The 19584-nt window shown below is 43.8% G+C and overlaps 1 protein-coding gene across 3 annotated transcripts in view; it reads left to right on the top strand.

Annotated features, from left to right (window-relative positions):
• Positions 1 to 131: 131 nt before the first annotated feature.
• The window catches only part of IFT122 (intraflagellar transport 122), a 29965-nt gene continuing 10512 nt past the window's right edge, over positions 132 to 19584 (top strand). For 2 of the 3 annotated variants that reach the window (XM_064723721.1, XM_064723720.1), the window contains exons 1-18: positions 132 to 280; positions 527 to 593; positions 1736 to 1820; positions 2638 to 2716; positions 3457 to 3533; positions 3961 to 4027; positions 4812 to 4958; positions 5621 to 5696; positions 6230 to 6421; positions 7106 to 7244; positions 7834 to 8036; positions 8488 to 8625; positions 9302 to 9466; positions 10313 to 10510; positions 12071 to 12211; positions 13830 to 13883; positions 16153 to 16314; positions 19025 to 19191. In XM_064723721.1, the coding sequence (XP_064579791.1) occupies positions 240 to 280; positions 527 to 593; positions 1736 to 1820; positions 2638 to 2716; positions 3457 to 3533; positions 3961 to 4027; positions 4812 to 4958; positions 5621 to 5696; positions 6230 to 6421; positions 7106 to 7244; positions 7834 to 8036; positions 8488 to 8625; positions 9302 to 9466; positions 10313 to 10510; positions 12071 to 12211; positions 13830 to 13883; positions 16153 to 16314; positions 19025 to 19191 (2198 nt within the window). In that variant the 5' untranslated portion in view covers positions 132 to 239. The remainder of the gene's footprint in view (positions 281 to 526; positions 594 to 1735; positions 1821 to 2637; positions 2717 to 3456; positions 3534 to 3960; positions 4028 to 4811; positions 4959 to 5620; positions 5697 to 6229; positions 6422 to 7105; positions 7245 to 7833; positions 8037 to 8487; positions 8626 to 9301; positions 9467 to 10312; positions 10511 to 12070; positions 12212 to 13829; positions 13884 to 16152; positions 16315 to 19024; positions 19192 to 19584) is intronic. The other variant, XM_064723722.1, reaches the window with a different exon arrangement.

The following is a 19584-nucleotide window of genomic DNA, read 5'->3' as shown; positions in this document are numbered from 1 at the left end:
CCTCGCCCCGCCCCGAGCCTCGCCCCGCCCCGCGCGAGCGGCCCCGCGGCTCTGGCAGCGCCCCCTGGCGGGGTGGCGGACCCGCGGGCCGCGGGCGCAGGCGCGTTGCCCGTGGCAGCGGCGGGGCCGGGGAAGCGGCGCCCGGCGCGGAGCGGGCCCGGCCGTGAGGGGCGGCGCGGGGCGGTGCCGAGCCGTGCCGGGCGGTGCCGAGCCGTGCCGAGCCGTGCGGGGTCCGAGGCATGCGGGCCGCGCTCACCTGGCGCGACAGGGCCGAGCAGTGGTGAGCGGCCCGGGCACAGCCGGCGTGCCGGCCCGTTCCGTTCCGTTCCGCTCCGGGCGGCTGCTCGGGGCTGCGGGGGGCTCCCAGCGCGGGTCGGGCCCGGGCGCTCCTGCCGCTCGGGGTTCGTGGGCAGTCACAGCCACGCTCCCTGGGCCGCTGCAGGGCTGGCCGGGCGGCACCTCTGGTCAGTTTCTGTCTCCTGACACGCGGTTCTTGGTTTGTTTGTTGTTTGTTTGTTTCCCGCAGCATTTACGACCTCGCGTTCAAGCCGGATGGGACCCAGCTGATAATTGCTGCTGGAAACAGGCTGCTGGTAGGGAAACCTCCTTGTCCTCTCTCCTCTTCAGCTGTATGAGCATGATTTCTTTCACATTAACTTATGAATATAACCTATCTGAAATCCCCTTATCTCTGTCAGTGCAGCCTCACAGTAACATACATATTAATGCAGGCCAATTCTAAAGTGTTTTGAAGCTTTTAAATATTTCTTACCAAGTTTTAAGCTCTATTTCCAAAAGTAATGGGATTTAAGTTATTTGTGTCATCTCGTGCTCTTGTGCGGTGCCCGGGTTTGAGGTCCATGAACCCGCCCCAGTCCTGGCGCAGCGCAGGGGCCGTGCTGGTGCGAGTCTCCTTAAATCCCTGCGGCCAGGGCAGAGGCTCGGACCCGCGTCCTGGCCTTGTGGTGGCAGGACCGCTGTGGGAACATTCCCCTCGAGCTGTCTCTGGGTCCCTGGGGCTGCTGCAGGAGCAGCTCAGCACCAGCTGCTCGCAGGTGCTGCGAAGCTTCCAGGTGGCGCAGGTGTAGCAGCTGCAGGAAGGGGCAGGTGGGATGGATGGATGGATGGATGGATGGATGGATTGTAGAGTTCAGCACTGCAGGACAGCAGCTGTTATTTTCAGGGCTAACGCAGTCATGTATTTAGTGATGCTCCTTTGCAGTAATTTATTATGCTTAAACATAAAATGCGTAGAGAGATGTTTTAACAGCAAGATGTAAAATATAAAAATAAAAGATAAAAAGCCAATAAGATGTAAAACAAGCTGCCAAACAAGCTGTTGAAAAATGTCCTTTGTGCACGTTATTTTCTAGTACTGACTTCTTTCTTTCTAAGAATATCGAGTTACAGAAAGCTGTTTCTGTGCTAGAAAATGTTTTGTCTTGTATGAACTATATGAAATCCAAAAAGCTGGCACAAAAGGAAGTGCATAATCTGCTGACCTTCAGTAATTTTATATCCCAGCCCTCACGCTGGAGGTGTTTATGCCAGGTTGGATGGGGCTTGCAGCAACCTGGTTTAGTTGAAGGTTTCACTGCCCCATGGGGGCATGAAGTGAGTGAACTTTAAAGTCCCTTCCCACCCAAATGTGGTTCTCTGATTCAGTTAAGGGTTTTTTTTGTGCAAGTTCTTTTGTTTGTATATTTGGATTGGTTTTTTCTCCCCATTTGAACAGGTGTATGATACTTCTGATGGAACCCTAATTCAGCCTTTGAAGGGACATAAAGACACTGTGTACTGCGTGGCTTATGCCAAAGATGGTAAATAGCACCCTGGGGCACTGTTGGCCTGGTTTGCAGAGTGCATCTCTCCCACTGGTGGTTGATTGCCCATGGAAATTGGAAGTGGGCATTGTTCTGGTCACAGCGTGGGACTGCTGGGGTTTGTTCTTTAGCAAGTGCTGGGTTTGCTGTCCAGTGGAGGCTGTGATCTGCTGTGCAGATCTGCCTGCACAGGTACCTGTACGGTCACCTGTGTGCCCAAGAGCTGTGGTGCCACTGCTCCTCCTCTTTGACTTCAGTGTTAGCACTGGTAAAGAGTATATCACCATATTCATGGGCAGCGTGAGGAGAAGGCTCACCTCAGAGATTCCTGTTTCTACTGCTCATCTGCCTCTGAGTTTTATTCCTGTATTTCCTCTGTCCCAGAGCTTCCTGATCTCCTGATCCTTCATATGTTACCTGCTCAGTGCACTCTGCTTCCAGTTCTCTCATGGTCTACAACTCTCACTCAGTGGGACTCACTCTGTGGGTTGGGGGCCTTCCTGCAGCTGCTGCTGTTTGGGTGGTGGGAGTTGCTGTGACACTGTACCAGTTTAACTTGTTTCCCATCAATCTCCAGCCTGGGGCTGGACAGCACTGGAAGGACTGGTTACCAGCAGGGCCATGGAAATGGTGCAGAACAGCCACTGGAACTCCATGTGCCTGGGGAAGCACCAGCACATCCGGGACTCAGTGTCAGCCCCTTTATTACTCGAGCCTTGTCGAGTTCAAGAGCTTCTTGCTCTCTCTTTGATTGAGTATTTGGAGTGAAAGTGATTCTTGTATGTGTGGGATTTAATTTATCTCTAATTCCTAGGCAAGCGTTTCGCATCTGGCTCTGCTGATAAAAGTGTGATAATTTGGACTTCAAAGTTAGAAGGAATTCTGAAGTACACGTAAGTGATGCTGTTCAGTTCTGTGCCTCAGAAGCTGATTTTGATTATTCACTGCTGCAATTAAAGAGCATGAGCTGTTAGATTTGGGAGAAGGTTCACTAAGGTCAGAGAAAATGGGTGATAGGGGAGGGAGGAGGCAAAGAGCAGCTGAAGTATCTCAGTGAGGCAGGGAAGCAATTAAAGGCATAAAAGGAGGTGGGGAATTCAGAGAAATCTGTGAATTTAGAGGGCTGACAGAGAACTAGAAACTCAGAATAGATCATAATAAAATTAAACATAGTATGCCAGTCTTTATAATAAACCATAATTCTGGTTCAAAGATCAAATTGAAGATGGGTTTGTCACTTCTGGTAGATTTCAATCATTTGGCTCTGTTTTCGAGAGCCCTCTGAAGCAACAGCTTCATGTTCTCCTGAGGGCACATTTATCAGGAGTTGGCTGGTCGCTGCACAGGGCCCGCACAAGCATGCGTGGTTTAGGATTTGGTTACAGCCTTCAGTCATATTTTTCAAACCACTGTTGCTGTAATCTTGATGAAATACAGTGAATCCTGCTACTTGGAGACAGTTTTTACAAGGTTTATTACTTAATTACTTTACAGTGATAGCAGACTTTCTTGATGTACTATAAACCAATCCAATTATTTTGGCATCTGCTAAAGCTTTCAGCTCACTTGCTGAAAGTCAGAAAAGGGACATTTAAGAATGATTTATTGAAATCTGATTGTAACTTCATTCTAGGCATAATGACTCTATCCAGTGCGTTTCATACAATCCTCTCACTCATCAGTTGGCATCCTGCTCGTCTGGGGATTTTGGTATGTCTTCTCCCTTGAACTTTTCCATCAAGACAGTGAATTCCATTACAGCTGGATAGCTTAGCTAACTACAGATAGGTACAGCTCTATGACTCCAGGAGAGATGGGACACAAAGCTACCTAACATTCAGTGACGTTGGATACTGATTTAAACCACTTAAACTCAGTGAGAAAGGACAGTAGTGAGGAGTCACAGGATCAAATGTGCTGCTCTGTTACTGGAGTTTTTTGCAGAGACACCCTCTGTTATTTAGATGGATTTTTTTTCCCATTTAATAATAAATAATATGTATTTAAATGTCCACTTGCAGTGTGCAAGACTTTGGTGCCTCTGAAATCCCAGCTGAGTTCTCTGACAGTATTAGTTTTCAGTCTTAACTCTGACACATACTTACTTGTCATTGGCTTTTTGTTTTCTTTCATCAAGGCTTGTGGTCTCCAGAACAGAAGTCAGTCTCTAAACATAAAACAAGCAGCAGGATTACTTGCTGTAGGTAAGTTTTAAGCGTTATCTGTGTCATTTAAGTTAGTTTCAATACAAACCATTTCAAGCAAGATAGAAGCTTTAAAAAAAAAAAGACTTTTCCTTCCTTCCTTCTTTTTCAGTAGCAAAGTGTTGGGTTATGCTTGGTCCTGTTTATAACTAAATCCTTTGAAGGCATCAGAGACAGATTCTGGTCTTGAGCAGGTGTCTTAGCTGTTCTGTCCCATCTGTTCTTCTCTCTTGTGCAACAACAATAAAATGAAGTTACAGGAAAAATAATTGCAATGTTTGTTTGTTGTTCATTCCCTGTACTGTTGGAGTTTTCAGTTGAAGAAGTTATTATCTTTGCGGGGAACCTGAAGTAAGGATTCATAACTGAAGTCATTCATCTGACTGAAGAACAGACCAGCATAGACCCTAGGCCTCCCCTGTCCTACACCAGACAGTTCCATCTGGTCATGTTCTAAATGTGGCTTTTAAAGCATCTTGGTCTGCTCCCAGACTGCCATCCCCAAACTGTATCTGACTTAGCACATGTTACAAATATTGCAAGCTTTAATTTATTATTTTACTTCTGTATATGTGATAAAATGTCCTTGATGTAGAGAGTGCTGTTGCTATAAATGTGGATTTAGATGCATAAACAAAGCATAGGATTACTGGCCGCCTCCCAGAACTCCCTGTTAGAAATATACTTTAATCTACCGTTCCTGTGTGAGTGTGCTATTCACCATCCTGCCTTCCTGCTGCTTGTTTGTAGTAGTTTACTCTTCAGTGTGTATGTGTTTTCTCAGCTGGACAAATGATGGCCAGTACCTTGCTTTGGGGATGTTCAACGGCATTGTCAGCATAAGGAACAAAAATGGTGATGAGAAGGTGAAAATAGAGAGGCCAGGGGGCTCTTCCTCTCCAGTATGGTCAATTTGTTGGAATCCTTCCAGGTAAATAATTTCATCCTTCTTTTTTTTTCATTCTGAATAGATAATCCTTGGCTCATTGATTGCAGAAAGGCTTGACTTTTATCCCTGCTGGAGCAGATTAATTCCCATATGTGTTACCTTCTTTAAGTGATTATATATTGGGGTTTTGGCTTTGCTGCCAGTCCTCAACTGAATAGAGAACCTGGGAACAAGTTTAGATTGGAGACATGGGATTGTTTAGGTTGAAAAAGCCCTTTGAGACATCAAATCCAACCACTCCTACAGCAGTGCCAAAGCCAGCACTAACACCTGTCCCCAAGTGCCACATCCACACAGCTTTTAAATCCCTCCACCCCTGATGGACAGCACTTTCAGGGAAGAAATTATCCCAATACCCAGCCTAAACCTTCCCTGGCAAAGCTTGAGGCCATTTCCTCTTGTTGTGTCCCTGTTCCCCAGCTCAAGCTTTGAGTTATTCCTGTAGAGGATACTGGTTTTGATTTTGTGTCCCCAAGCTGTTTTCCAGAGGTTTAAATGCCAAACTGCTGTCCTTTCAGTTTGTGACTTTTAAAGAGTAGCATGAAGTGAATTCTGCTATTCTGTGACTTGGTTCTGTTGCTCTAAGAGATTTGTTAATTAAATTGCTGTAGAATTACTAGTTTGGTTTTTTTTTCTTTTGGCAGAGATGAACGCAATGACATTTTAGCTGTGGCAGACTGGGGTCAGAAGCTTTCCTTTTACCACCTGAGTGGCAAGCAGGTATGTCTTAGAGAGTTTATTCAAGAGTCACAGGGTATTTTTGGTTCTATTTTGTCCCGCAATCAAAATACTTGTATACAGGTGCTTTATTAATTTCATTAAACACCTTCTGTTTTCCCAGCCTTTTATGAATCTACTTTTTTTTAACCATTCCTCTTTCAGCTCTTATTCTCACATAGCAGCTCAGCTGCTGTCTCACAGTTCTTCCATTAAAGCCCTTACAACTCTGCTGACTATTGTGACGTGGTTCCCTGGTTTGTAGAGAGCATCTTTGTGGGTTTTTTCAGCTGGGTAAAGGGGTTTTGTGAGTAGTTGTGTTCTGAGCAGAATGGTTTGGGACTGGAGGGATTCTTGGATGTATTTTAGAGCTATCTTTGGGAATCTTAATATAGCCAGTGGTTCTGGGTATTGAAAGTCCATGCATGGAGGAGATGAATGGTGTCAGCAATGACACTTGTTGTTTTCGGGAAAGATGAAATGATCCTTTTGTTAACGTTTTTTATTGGGGTTTTTTGGTTTATTTTTCCTTGTAGATTGGGAAGGACAGAATGCTCAATTTTGACCCATGCTGCATCAGCTACTTTACTAAAGGAGAGTATCTCTTGCTGGGAGGTTCAGACAGACAGGTTTCTCTCTTCACAAGGGATGGGGTACGTCTGGGCACTGTGGGAGAGCAGAGCAGCTGGGTGTGGACCTGCAAAGTTAAACCAGACTCCAACTACGTGGTGAGTAGGGACATTTTTCTAACATTTTCACAGAGAATTTCTTACTTAAAGATCATACATTCTCATCTTAGTTGCTTGGACATTCCTACTGAGGCAGTAGAACCTCAGCAGTGTCTAGGGAGGTCCTATAACTGCCACTGGAATTACATATATCCCACAAAAGTAAAACCTGAGCTGTAAGAAGGATCTAAGGAGCATAACACCTGCTCTCAAGTGGTAAGGTGTTTGCTGCATTTTGGTTAAAAAAGAGGAGGGAAAAATAATTTAAAATATCAGCTAATAACGTCTGGGCTTGACCAAATCTAATTCCATGATGGGAAGAAGATGCCTACAGGGCAACTGTCAGGCTAAAATGCTGCACTTTTGAGTCCTGTACAAGTGGGAAGAGAATTAAAACAAATTTAAAAGTGAACAAACACACCTCCTCTGTGTGTTTGTCTAATCAAATCTATCCAAAACCCCAACCCAATAAACCCAACCCCAGCATGGTGGTCTCCATGGTCTGTGGTGAGGTCAGTCCATTCTCAGTGCGCTTGTGCCATGGTTAAATACAAGTCAGCTGTAGCTGGTGTTGGTCTATTCATTATGCAGAAAAGGACATGGTCTTCATATAAACACCACACACTCTGCCAGGTCTCACCTGCTTGTACCAATTAACTGAAATCGTTCCCTTCTTGCGTTCAGGCAGTAGGGTGTCAGGATGGAACAATCTCCTTCTACCAGCTGATTTTCAGCACTGTCCACGGCCTCTATAAAGACCGCTACGCCTACAGGGACAACATGACCGATGTTATTGTCCAGCACCTCATCACAGAGCAAAAAGGTAATTCCACACTTGCAAGCAGGCCAAAGCTTCATGCAGCTTGTTTTAATTAATATCCATCAGGACACTTGGAATATACGCTGCATGTACCTGACAGGCTGTTGTCACTTTGGCAGTCAAACCGTGGAACACACCTGGGATGAGGAGAGGGCAAACTTGGAGTGTGCAAGCTCAGCACTGACAAGTTTAATGAAAGATATGGGCATTGGCAAAGAGACTGGGAGGGACAGGGGCTCTTAAAATGAAGTTCTAATCTCTGAAAATGAGATAAAAATACTATGTGTTATATTCAGCTTTTATTTTCCTTACTTGTAACCGCAAGCATTTGTGCATATTTAGTTTCTCCGTTTCTGCTGTCTTTTTATGGCAAGGATTCGAAGTACTGCTCCAGAATGTGCTGTTCATAGTTCATGTGGTAAACTGTGACAGGGATAGTAGATTACGTAGATGCAGAGCAGCAAATGTATCTGAGCTTTGAATTTTAGAAGTGCTCTAGGGAGATTCAATTTTAGTGTATTAGTTCTCTGATTTCTGTATGTTATTTTTGCGTCAGCTTATACTTTATAATTTTGGTGCTTTTTCTTTCCAGTTAGGATAAAAGGCAGAGAGCTTGTGAAGAAAATTGCAATCTACAAAAACAGATTAGCCATCCAGATGCCAGAGAAAATCCTGATTTATGAGTTGTACACGGATGACTCTGCAGATATGTACTATCGGGTGAAGGAAAAGATCATTAAGAAATTTGAATGTAACCTGCTGGTGGTGTGTTCATATCACATTATTTTATGCCAGGTATGTGCCTTAAAAGCTAGAGTAGTCCTGGGGTGTGTTCAGTGTTGAAGGCAGCTGTCCCAGACAGTGGCTGGCAGGACATGAGTGTCCCGTGGGATCTGCTGCAGCACTTCCCAAGGCAGTCCTGCTGTGCCCTGCAGTGCTCACATGCTGCTGGGCAGCCTCTGGTTCAGTAAAGCAGGCTCCAGAGTGAATTTGATAAATTAGCACAGAATCCAGGGGTTCTTTTGGGTGGGAGAGAGCTACTAGAAGAAGATTGGGGTGTTTGTTTTTGTTTGCTCATAGGATTGGAAAATGTTAAAGAATTCACCCATTAAATTGAGTATTTGACTTTATGATTTTTAAATGTAGAAGTAGACACACCTGCTAGTATAGGTATAAACATCACATATCAGACACAGATTTTTGTCTTCACCTCCAGGCTGTGTTTTATACCTTACTGTGTCCTTAGGAGAAGAGACTGCAGTGCCTCTCATTTAGTGGTGTTAAAGAACGAGAATGGCTGATGGAATCTCTTATTCGTTACATTAAAGTAATTGGAGGACCTCCAGGAAGAGAAGGGCTCTTAGTTGGTCTGAAGAATGGTCAGGTAACACATCAGCTCTGGTATGTGTCTTTCCACTGCAAACAAAACGCGTTCTGTGCTCTTGGAGACCTTAGGAGCAGCAGGCTCTTCTGCAACCTAGAATTTTATTTGACTGTCTCATCTTGGGATTAAAAATTAATTACTTCTGTCTTTCTCATTCTCTGACAATAAAATTCATAAATATATGTTTAACTGGCTCTGGAGGTCTGCGAGTTAGTATTAGCTGGCAAAATTGAGTTCTTGGTGAAGAGAGCAGGTTTGCCTTTAGTGTGGGTTGGAGGTGTGTACACTTGTCCTGGTGACCACTTCGAGGGTGTGGCTGTTCTCCAGGTGTGGGGGCTGTCTGTTCCACACGCCAGGTGGCAGCTACTGATAGCAAGGACGTTGAGATCCTGTTTGTGTCTTCTGTATGTAATGTATTCCTGTATCAATGAAATTGTGTGACTAGTGGAGAGCCCAGGATGCATGGCATCTGGTTTATCTGTATAGGCTTGCGACCTAGAGTATGTTGTGTCAGCCAGGCTGCTCAGGAGACAAACTGGAAGCATTTCCCTAATTTTATAGCAGTTTGTCTCTGAAAAAGCTTGCAGTTTCACACTTGAGACAGCACTGAAGGTTTGCCGCGCTGTGCTGTTTCCAGCTGTGGGGACAGAGCAGTCTGAGTGAGTGTGTTTCCCAGATCCTGAAGATCTTTGTGGACAACGCGCTGGCGATCGTGCTGCTGAAGCAGGCCACGGCCGTGCGCTGCCTGGACATGAGCGCCTCGCGCAGCAAGCTGGCCGTGGTGGACGAGAACGACACCTGCCTGGTCTACGACATCCACACCAAGGAGCTCCTGTTCCAGGCGAGCATCAGCGCTTGCTGGGGTTTCTGAATGGGGGAGCAGGAGGGCAGGAAGTGGTTTGGTGCACAGAGCATCCCAAAAGCGTTGCTGTGCAGAAATTCGCGTAACTCATTTAAGCTATTAATCGCATCTTGTAGAATTTAACTGTGATCTGTTTATCAAAACCACCCTCTCAGAGATGGGGGAGTAGGAGTGAGAAGACGGGAAATCTATGTGAGCAACAGCTGAATAAAGAGCTCTTAGACATGTGACCTTTTCAGTTTAATTTAGAACTCTGCCCTGCTTCCCTCTGAAGCATTACAGTTAATGAGCATTTTAGTTTTATCATTAGTACGAACAGAATTAAAGCCTAAACATCTTTGTTCGTTGGGTATTCATAGGCTATAAAAGGAATCATGATAATGCTCTCTTCATTGGCAGTTTAGCAGTCACTTATTAATGTTGATTAAATGTTTTCAGAACATACTGGATAGAAAGGATGGAGTGCTGCAAGATAGGGTCTGCAACTTCCTTTGTGTAATGGACTGAGAAATGATCAATTAAATGCGCTAACTAGCAGTATATAATTGTGGAATTTGGTATTATGTTTTACAGATTGATTCTAGAGATTGCTAGTAAATATACATGAAAGGCAAGACAATTATAGCTGAGTATTAAAATGTAAAATACATCCCAATAAATCTGTTTAGGAATGTTCCAGACTTTAGGATATTGCAAATGTGAATAATCGGTGTGTGTGTGTACACACCAGGCTGTAATGGGTCAGACGCTCCAGCTGAAGGAGGCATGTTTCTTAGCAAAGATGGGATTGCATCAGTTTTAATCCTGGAATGTTTTTCTCATTAGGAGCCCAATGCAAATAGTGTGGCCTGGAATACCCAGTGTGAGGATATGCTTTGCTTTTCTGGAGGGGGTTACCTCAATATCAAAGCTAGCAACTTCCCTGTCCACCAGCAAAAACTGCAAGGCTTTGTTGTGGGTTACAATGGCTCCAAGATCTTCTGCCTTCATGTTTTCTCTATGTCAGCAGTTGAAGTTCCGCAGGTAATCCTTTAATCTCATTAAGTGTTGCTTTATATCTCATAAACATGAATGTTTAACAAATGAAGAAGCTTTTCTGAGATTTACTTGTATTTCATTACTAAAATGATTGCAGTTCACACTTCCTTCGTTGTTATTTAAGTTATATTGTGTGATCTATTTTATTTTTGTTTCTTTGGCATTAATTAAGCTAACTTCCTTTTTGCTGTTGGTAATTGTCTCTGATTCTCCCTTTCTACTTGCAAATGCGCATAATCTAATATAGTGCAGGCCTTACCTCCTGCAGGATTTTTGCTGTGTTCTCTCTATATAACTTTTATCCATTGTAATTTCATTTTCCTTGAATACATAAAATACTATTTTATTGTTGCTTCATCTAGATGTCTTTAGGCATTATTTAAACGGAATATTTTAGTCTGAATGTTTAGTACCTGTGTGGTCTTTATATTCAAAATTTAGGGATTGCCTTCCACAAAAGACTGATTTCTGTCATCATGGAAGTAAAAAAAACAAAGCAAAAAAAGAAAGTAGAAGGATTGTGACTCTGTGCATGCAAGAGCGTGCAGGACTTGCCTCTGAGAATCAATGAATAAAGCAGAATGTCCTGTGCTTGTACTGACTGATGGACACCTGTGTTACAGACCCTGTGTCCCTTGAGCCCTGGGCAGGCCCTTGGTGAGGCTCCGGCTTGCCCAGGGTGGTTGGCAGCCGCAGGCAGGATCACCAGGCCTTGAACACTCCTGTCTGCCTTTGGCATGCTGCAGGCACCAAGGTGCCGCAGAATTACTGTGCAGCATCTCAGAGGCAGCTTCTCCACAGCTGTGCTTTTGGAGGGAGGCAGTAGCAAAGGGTGTACAATGTCCAGAGAAGCGGGTAAAAGTAACACGGGAACGGACGCGCATGGTGCTGGGGTTGCACAGCCAGGGTGAGGCAGGGTGCTGCAGGGCTCCCTGCTCCCCCGAGGGCTCTGGCTGCAGACCCCCGTCTGTCTGTGTGTCACCCTGCAGCAGCTGGCAGCTCCCCGCCGCGATTCCCTTTGGGGCAGGCGCTCGAGAGCCCCAGTGTGCTGTGTGCCAAGTCACAGCCTGGCTAGCACAGCTTTGTCCTCGAGGCTGGGGCACCAGGGTTGCTGTGCTGCCCTGCCTCTGTGCCCGGGGGTGTCCAGGGACGTGCCACTCCTCCTGCTCTTGGCCCTTGAGAGCACACTGCCCCTCCTTTGCTCTGCTTCCACAGTACTAAAAAAGCGCAGTGTACGTCATATTTGGCATGTTCAATGCCCAGAAGAATTCGCATCCTTAACTACTTCCTAATATTGCAGGGAACTGAAGATTTCAAAATGGATGAGTTTGGAATGTAATTAACCTAGCTTGTGTAAAGATAAGATAAAGATCGCCCCAGAATGTTGTTCTGTCTGTGTACAAAACTGAGATGTTTATTCTCTGGGCAGCTTGTAGTGGTTGTAATTAGAATATGTATTTTTTTCCCAATATATGTAGAAAATTTCACTAATATATCTCAGTATTATGCTTTCTGATATATGTTTTTTTCTATGATGATCCTCAGTCTGCACCCATGTATCAATATCTGGAACGAAAAATGTTTAAAGAAGCCTATCAAATTGCATGTTTAGGAGTGACTGATGCTGACTGGAGAGAGCTGGCCATGGAAGCCTTGGAAGGGCTGGAGTTTGAAACTGCTAAAAAGGTAAAGCCTTTGTTTACTCGTTTAGCAGAAAGCTTGGGTTTGATATTTATATATGTGTGTGTGTGTATGACTATAATGCATGTTTTGTGGCTGGAATATGTGGTGTTCCTGGGTTACTGTCTTGCTTGTCTTTTATGTCTTGTTATAAACTCATGATTTTGAGATGAGGTTTTCAACTGAAATCAAATGTGTCTCTCTAGATAAATGCCATGTTCTAAATGAAGGTGTTTGACAGAAAGGAAAAGGTTTCATCTGGGAAATGCGTTGGTGGGTTGAGGGGAGCAGAACTGGGAAGCAGTGCCCACCGGGTGGCAGCAGAGGATGCTCACCTGCCTTTGGCCCCCGCCTTCCTTAGTGCTACAAACCTGCCCTCGTCCCCCCAAACATTTAATATAGCCTCCGTGCAAATGTGGAGATTTCCTGCTCTTTGGGATCTCCCATTAAGGCTGTGTGAAGGCCGTGGTGCTGGACAGCATCATTTCAGTCCTTTCCTCTGTGGTGTGCCTTGCTTTGGGGAGTGGTCTGTGAGTGGGCATCGACTGAAGAACTGAGTTTTCTCTGGCATAAAATACTTCCCTATTTTCTTTCACCATCTCTTCTCAAGTAAGGGAGAGCAAACTGAGTTCAATGTCATGAATATTGTATGAAAGACAAAACATTCTAAAAATACACTGAGAATGGTCTGAAGTGATAGACATCTTTTAATAACAGATTTTTTTTTAAAAAAAGGGAAATGAAATGCTTTTTTTTTTCTTAAGTGGAGGCATCAGAATAATTCCAGTCTCATGGATGGCTTTATGCAAATAGATACTTTTGAAAAGAAGTTTTCAGTGCCTCCTTGGAATTTTTAAGTAGTGCCCTCTTAGAATTAGAGCGGATTAATTCAAACAAAAGCAGCTTCTTGACATTAAAGGCTCTTACAGTTCCTAGTTCAATCCGATGTAAGCAGAATATTCTGTGCCCTCTTCAGTTTGGTTGGAAGTCTTGAATGTGCAGCCCAAAGAGTTAAATTTCTGTTTTGTGATGCATGTCAGGAATAAGTGCTGAGCTGCTGCAACTTGCACGTGACTTTGCCACTTGAGACTTTGGGTTGCACATTTATCTCCATTTGCAAAGATATTACACTGTCTTAAAGTACTTTTATCTTATCGTCTTCTTACTTCCTTTCCTCTCTCTGAGCTCCTTTCATGCTGGATTTTCGGAATGGTTTAAAAACGAGGAGCATATGCAGCCGGCTTTGACAATACGATCTGTTATGTGCCCTTCCTTGTAACAGTTTCCTGAAATTTCCTTGTCTGTGTCACACCTCACATCCAAACGGAGAAGCTATAAAATAGCCAGAATAAAAGCACGAAATATTTTAATTGACACTTTGTATTTCTTGGGGGACTGACAGGCGCAGCTCCGCTGCTGTTCCTGTTGAGCCTTGTCTCCTTTGTCACAGCTCAGGGGCCACAGTCAGAGCCCTTCAGGTTTGGGACTACACAAACACAAACCCAGCACACTTCTGCCTGTCCTTTCTGCATGAGGACAGCTTGATTCATGCAGAATAATATTTGGTGTTTTCTGCGTTTTCAGTTAATGCCTTTTACTCTTTTTTAAAAATTATTTTCAATAGGCATTTACCAGAGTACGAGACCTTCGATATTTAGAACTGATCAGCAGCATAGAGGTAAGCCAGTGTTCAAGAAGGTGTATTTTCTTAAAGTTACTGCTGTACCAAATTCAGTACTTTCTGTTTTGGAAGGACTTTTGGTTGGGTATTGCTTCTGACTGTTGGAGATGTGTTTGAAGTGAAAAATCCTGGTTAGTCGAGGTGACTCAAGTTCTAATCATAGGATTGGAACTTTGTGGACCAAAATGTGGGTGTGGGATGGGAACTTCTGAAACTGTCTTCAGGAGAACTGGAAAAATGTTCAGTATTCAATTAATAATTGGTAGAATACTACTGTGCTGACAGAGCTTAGTAGAGAATACTTCATAAACATGAGTTCATTAAGCCTTTCCCTACCCCCTGGAGGTAGGTAATTACTATTATCTCCTCCTTGCAGAGACAGACACAGGCCCAGAGAAATGAAATGACAAACTTGGGGTCTCATGACAAGTCTGTGACAACTGGAAATAGAATTTGGGATTCCATACTTCTATACTGTGTTCTAATCACTCCTTCCTATTCTTTTCACACTTCTTGATAGAATTTTACTCAACAATAACTGTCTGTCATGAGCACTTGAAAATACACTCATCACCCTTGTCCTTCTGCAGAGATGGCAAGATAATGCTTAAAGATCTGCTTGGAGATGGCATAAAGGGAATTCCTCTTCCTTGTGTTAATTAGATTTACACCTTCTCTTAAAAGATACACTCCTTGTCTTCATGTCTGCAGAGCTGTCCTGCTGCTGTCAAAATGCCAGCTGGTTGCAGTGAACTTTTCTCTAACACAGGACAAAGGTCTAGCATTAAGAGCCCCTCTTTTCAGTTGGTTTTCTTTTTTTTTTTCTTTTCAAGGGTATAGGTAGGTGAGAGTGTTTTCTCACCAGTAGTAACCTTTCTTTTCCACATATGCTTCTCCAGATCTTCATTTATTGAAGATATTCTGGATTTGTCATGTCATATTCTGTTAAGTAAGAAAGAATCCCCCTAAAAATAGGCTTAAACTTAATTTCACACATCCTGAAAATGCTCCTTTTACAGTGAGTTCTACATCCCCACTTGCTCTCGCCTGCAGTGGATTGGATTCCTTTTAAGGCTTGTAGGGTGTAATTAAACACACATGTTCCATTAATGCCATGGTTTTCTCTCAGTAATGACACTTTTTCTTTCCCAATTGATCACAGACAAACATGGTTGCCATCTCTATCTGGCAAGATTCTGTGGAGTCTTCAAAAAAGGGTGTAACAAGTCCTCTGATTATTCATTTAACCAAGGTTTTGAAGGAAATTTGAGCACCAGCTCAGTGTCAGCCCAGTCAGTCAGCGTGGCCAGGGAGTGATGGCTGAGACCCTCTGGCAGCAGAGGATTGAGTTTGGATGCTGGTGGAATGCTTTTCCCCTTGCATGCAGTTTTCTTTAAATTCAGCTCACAGCTCTGTTTCCTACAATGTGGGCTAACTGCAGCAGTAATTTTATCGCAGGCAGGGTAGTGGTGTGTGTCCAGTACACAGGATAAGGCACACACATGGAAACACACACACACACGTGTGCAAAGCTGTCTGGGTCGCTCAGAGTCAGGGTCCTGCTGCAGTTTGATTCATGTGCAGGGTTTCTCCATGGCTCTGCACACACATGGGAGGTTACTGCGTGGCTCTGCGCTAATGCTGTCCTCAGGGGCCCTTCCCAGGCCAGAACAGAACAGAACAAGCAGTTCTGGTTTCCAGCAGAGCATGTACAGGTGCTCTGGAAGTGACTGGTGCTGACCCAAATCCGTGAGCTCTTGCTTGTGGGGACAGTGGAGGTGTCCCTGGTTTGTATTCAGAGGCAGGCTAACATACATCCTGAATCTACTTATTGCTGGCAGTTATCCTCCTGTTTGTCATCCCACCTGCACATATTGTTCATGTAGCCAAATTATATGCTGGTGAGATTGTAGGGAGAAAATGAGGAGCCCATCAGATGCCTTTTTTAAAATAGACTGGCATAATGATAGCATGTGTTCATTTTCCTGTGTGAAATCAAGAGAAGTGACTTTTCATCACTTTGGTTTGTATAGTGACATTTAATTTTGCTCTTCATAATTTTAATTAAGGAGGGATTTAATCCTTTAATTATAAATTCACCAGAAATGTAGGAGAGGCATAATTATGCTATCCCGTTGCAGGTTTTTAATTATTAGCAGTTAAAATCTAAGCCTGAAAATCTAATTCCTCAAAGGCTATTTCTCGCCTAGGTGCTGATCATCTAGAATATTTTCTACATCTCTCTTCAGTTTTTTTGTTTTTCCAGGATCGGAAAAAGCACGGAGAGAACACCCAGGAGCTGTTCCTGGCAGATGTTTATGCCTACCAGGGAAAATTCCACGAGGCAGCGAGGCTGTACAAGAGGAGCGGCCACGAGAGCCTGGCCCTGGAGATGTACTCGGACCTGCGCATGTTCGAGCACGCAAAGGTAGGGCTGGCACCTGGCTGCAAAGGCAGGGATTCTGATGTGCCTCTCACTGCTCCAGTGTGTGATCCTGCAAAGGAACCGGGGGCTTTGAGTTCTGATTTCATTTTATCAGGTGTTTGTTTGGAGATCTTTTGGCTTATTAGGGGAAAAGCGTTCCTGGCCTGGGTGTAACAGTGGCATTTTCCTTCAGAGTCTGCTACCAAGGCAGCAGGTTGTGTTTTGTAGAGTCTCAAATATGGCTGTAGAAATTCAGGGCTTCTCAGTGAATTCTTTTAGTGGACCTTGTGATTACATAGTATTATCCATAGTAATTTTCTTTCTTTCAAAATGAAAAAGTTTGGTTTTATGACTCTTTTTGCATTATCTCATTTGAGAGTCCCTTTTTGTTTGTTTGTCCTCCAAAGATGACAAGGTAGTACCCACGTTATCATAAAAATATATGGGTAGGAGTAAGTCAGATCTATATCGATGCATTTTAAAAACTGCATAATATGCTAACCTAGAATATTTTTGTTTACTACAGAATTTCTTCCAAAGATTCAGTGTCTTGGCTTTTTTTAAAACTCTGTTCCATGTAGGAATAAATTGAATATAATTCTGAAAAGTGATGTTTTTATATGGTGATAAGGAGCATTACTTGGCTTTTAAGTCTTCTGTGGTGTTTTCTTATCGAAATCCCTGAGAATGCATGCACTGTTTAGTCTCATTCATCACTCATCAGAGCCCTATTCTGCCCAATCCAGGACAAAGAATTCACCATGACATGCTCAGAAACTCTTTAGCAGAGATTCCCCAAGCCATGCTGCAGAGATCTTTTTCTTCCAAGAGCTCAGCAGAAACATTTGGGGGCTTTGCTGATGTAAGCCTGACTTCCGCTATTTTTGGCTGATGAGTCTTTGTTAGCTTCAGTGTTTTGGCTCCTCTTGAACATAAATGTAATTCATACAGGAAAATGTTCCCATAAGTCTTTGTAAGAATCTTTTAATTCTTGGCTGCAGTCATGTCTAAATTTAACCAGTAGAGAGCAAGAGGTCTCATGTCTCCTATACTTGGGAGTGATTCCATGCTGAGAAATTTAAGGTACTTCATAAGGCAGCTTCTTGTGCAGGGAGTGCACAGGACATGGAAGAGCATGTAAACCCCCCTTGTTTTCAAGTTATTTATCTAAGGAAAAATACATGGGGGAGGGGTGTGTTTTTGTGGTGCTGTTTTCACTGATGCTGCCAGAATTATTCAAAGGGACCCACAGAACCTGCTTTCTTGTGCATGACTTTGATGAGGTCTGGACAGAGGGTCCAGACTGGAGGCAGAGGTTGGGAGTCCTTTGATATCTGGTCACAGGCTCTTTATCACAGCACCAGATCACTAATTACTGGCAACTCACAAAAAACCTTTTATACTGTGGGAAGCTGAGCTTGGCTTTTGATTTTGGGCTTATTTTGGTGACCTAAGCTGGAAAAGTCGTGCCAAAGAGATGGTTTGAGTTCACTCTGGAGCGCAGTTCTCCATATTCAGGGGCTGTTGGGATCCCTGCTAGCTGCTCCTGGAGCTGGGCTGTGCTGCAGGAGCAGGCCTGGGGCTCGCTGGGAGCTGGCACAGATGGGGTGCCCTTCTGCCTGTAGCAGGCAGCTCCTGAATTGCAGTGCTGAGGCTTTTGCCCATTTGTTGCTTTGGTTCTGTTTTTTTAAACCTCAGTAAGAATGTGCTAGAAACATAGAGGATATACAGTTTTCCACTCTTTTCCCACCTGTAATTTCTCCTCTGTTCCGATTTTCTTTTGATAGAAGCTGTTTAATGGACAGTAGCCTGTTCTGTTAACAGTCAAAATTGCCCTTAATCGATCTTCTGGTGTTGAAGGGGGGGTTTATATTTTTTTCCTGGCACATGATGTCAACAGATGTGAACCATATGGTGCCAGAGCTTTAGTACTGGCAGAAGAAGCTGAACTAACTATTAGACATATTTCCAAAATGGTTGTCAACACAGGGTCCAGGCTTGGTGTTTGCATTCCTTCCACAAGTCCAAGCAGTGCTTCAGAGCACTCTCACTTTTGAGCAGCTGTGGTTCTGGTACTATAAAAGAACTTAATGGATATATTTTTTAAAATACCTTGTTTCCTGCAAAGACACTTGATAATTATTTCAGCCTTCATTTGATTTGTGATGCCAGTGTGTGATAGAGTGGATGTGCTGCTGTTGGCTGAGCGTGGGCTGGGACTGGGTTGTCCTTGAGAAGGAATCCATACCTGCTTGGCTTGCAAGAGAAAATCTAAAACTTGGAATTATCTGTTAGAGTTTTTAGATTAGTACCATTTTGTTTTGGAAAGGTTTTGAAAGGCTTGTTTCTGACAAGCTTGCAGAAATTGTAACTCGTATCCACTGATCCAGGCTTAGCAGAGAGCAGGAGGGGACATTAGGGTTGCCTCTGAGCACCTGCACTGTCCTTCTCTGGGCCTGGCCACAATCTTCTGCTTTCTTTTTAATTGAAAACTCTATAAATGTGAGACTTGCCATTGTTTCCTCCCAGACGTGGGGCCTTGATGATGAGCTGCTGAAGGCTGGCTCAGTGCATGTTGCTCTCCGTGGAATATTTCTGTCCTTGGGACGCATCATGGTTTTCATTACAAAAATCTTTATCTGTTTTAGAGTTTAGACTGTAATGATGTTTGTGACCAGAAGAAAATGCAGACTTCTGTATTGCACTGTTGCAGGAATTTCTGGGATCTGGAGATCCCAAAGACACAAAGATGCTGATAAAAAAGCAAGCAGACTGGGCCAAGGATATCAATGAGCCAAAGGCAGCAGTGGAGATGTACCTGTCTGCTGGAGAGCACATGAAGGCCATCGAGATCAGCGGGAACCACGGCTGGGTGGATATGTAGGTTCTTTGTCTCCTCAGAGATAACATATAATAAAAGCTTGAATGAGATATTATGAATTCCCCGTAATTTTAAAATAAGACCAAATGTATTTAATATCTGCCTTTATATCAGGTTGAGTATCTGAAACACACCTATGATTTAAAATGTTTTAAAAGTTGCATATGTTTAGAGGGCAGGGCCATAAATATGTTACAAAAACTAATGCATTACAGCAATTAAGAGTATGCGTAGGTTTATCTACAATATGAGATTGTCTAAAACAGTCTGAATGCCTTCAGAGTGATCATCACAGCAGTAACTGTACCAGGCAGCCCAGTGCTGCTGTTGTCAGATGTTTAGAATAATCATCCAGGGGGTAGAGAAGTCACCTGGAGCACGGAGTCCTTAGA

Source organism: Zonotrichia leucophrys, chromosome 12 (genome assembly GCF_028769735.1).
Source record: "Zonotrichia leucophrys gambelii isolate GWCS_2022_RI chromosome 12, RI_Zleu_2.0, whole genome shotgun sequence".
NCBI classification, from domain to species: domain Eukaryota; kingdom Metazoa; phylum Chordata; class Aves; order Passeriformes; family Passerellidae; genus Zonotrichia; species Zonotrichia leucophrys.
Note: the sequence above shows the minus strand (reverse complement) of the source record. Positions and strands in the feature narration are given on the sequence as shown.